This window comes from Condylura cristata, unplaced genomic scaffold, assembly GCF_000260355.1.
Source record: "Condylura cristata isolate star-nosed mole 26May11 unplaced genomic scaffold, ConCri1.0 scaffold00003, whole genome shotgun sequence".
Lineage (NCBI taxonomy): Eukaryota > Metazoa > Chordata > Mammalia > Eulipotyphla > Talpidae > Condylura > Condylura cristata.
In genome coordinates, this window is record NW_004567104.1 from 78,417,774 (window position 1) to 78,418,426 (window position 653).

General features: G+C 73.5%; 1 protein-coding gene across 1 annotated transcript in view; it reads left to right on the plus strand.

Moving 5' to 3' along the window:
- Positions 1-653, plus strand: part of TRAPPC10 (trafficking protein particle complex 10) — a 22,105-nt gene that overhangs the window by 14,960 nt on the left and 6,492 nt on the right. Inside the window, exon 14 of the mRNA XM_012731149.1 lies at positions 1-566. Coding sequence (XP_012586603.1) covers positions 1-566 — 566 coding nt within the window. The remainder of the gene's footprint in view (positions 567-653) is intronic.

Sequence of the window (653 nt, forward strand, 5' to 3'; positions counted from 1 at the left end):
TGCACGCCTTCGCCCAGCTGCGGGAGCTGCGCTTCCTGCCGCCCAACGCCGTGGTGCACGCGGGCGGCGTGCTGGCCGTGGAGGCCACCGTGTGCAGCCAGCTGCCCAGCCCCGTCCTCCTGGAGCAGGTCGCGATCAGCGTCCATTTCAGCGTCGAGAAGAACAGCTACCGGAAGACGGCCGAGTGGCTCACCACGCACAAGGCGGCCGGCGGGGCCGTCAGCTTCCCCACGGAGCCCTCGCCGGCCCCCGTGCCCAGGAGCAGCTGGCCGGCGCTGGAGCTGGACGAGCTGTTCGAGAGGAGCCCCCCCGACAACGCCCTGAGCACCACCGGCATCATCTGCAAGAACGCCCAGATGCTGCTCCGGAGGCAGGAGAGCGGCGCCCCCCCGGACGCCCCCGCCGGCCTGGCCCTGGAGAGCGGGGCCCACGCGCTCCGGTGTAGCCACGTGGCGCTGCGGCCAGGCACCAACCTCATCACCTTCCACACGCAGGTAGGGTCCGCCGGCCGGCCCCGCGCTCATGGCTTTCAGGCGGCGGCGGAATCTTCTGGAAGCGCTGCCGTAGCCGGCGGTGTTCTCCCCGGGGGCGGCTCAGCCTCGCCCCGCGCCAAGGTGCAGCCCCCTCCCGCGGCCAGCGCCCTCCGTGGCCAC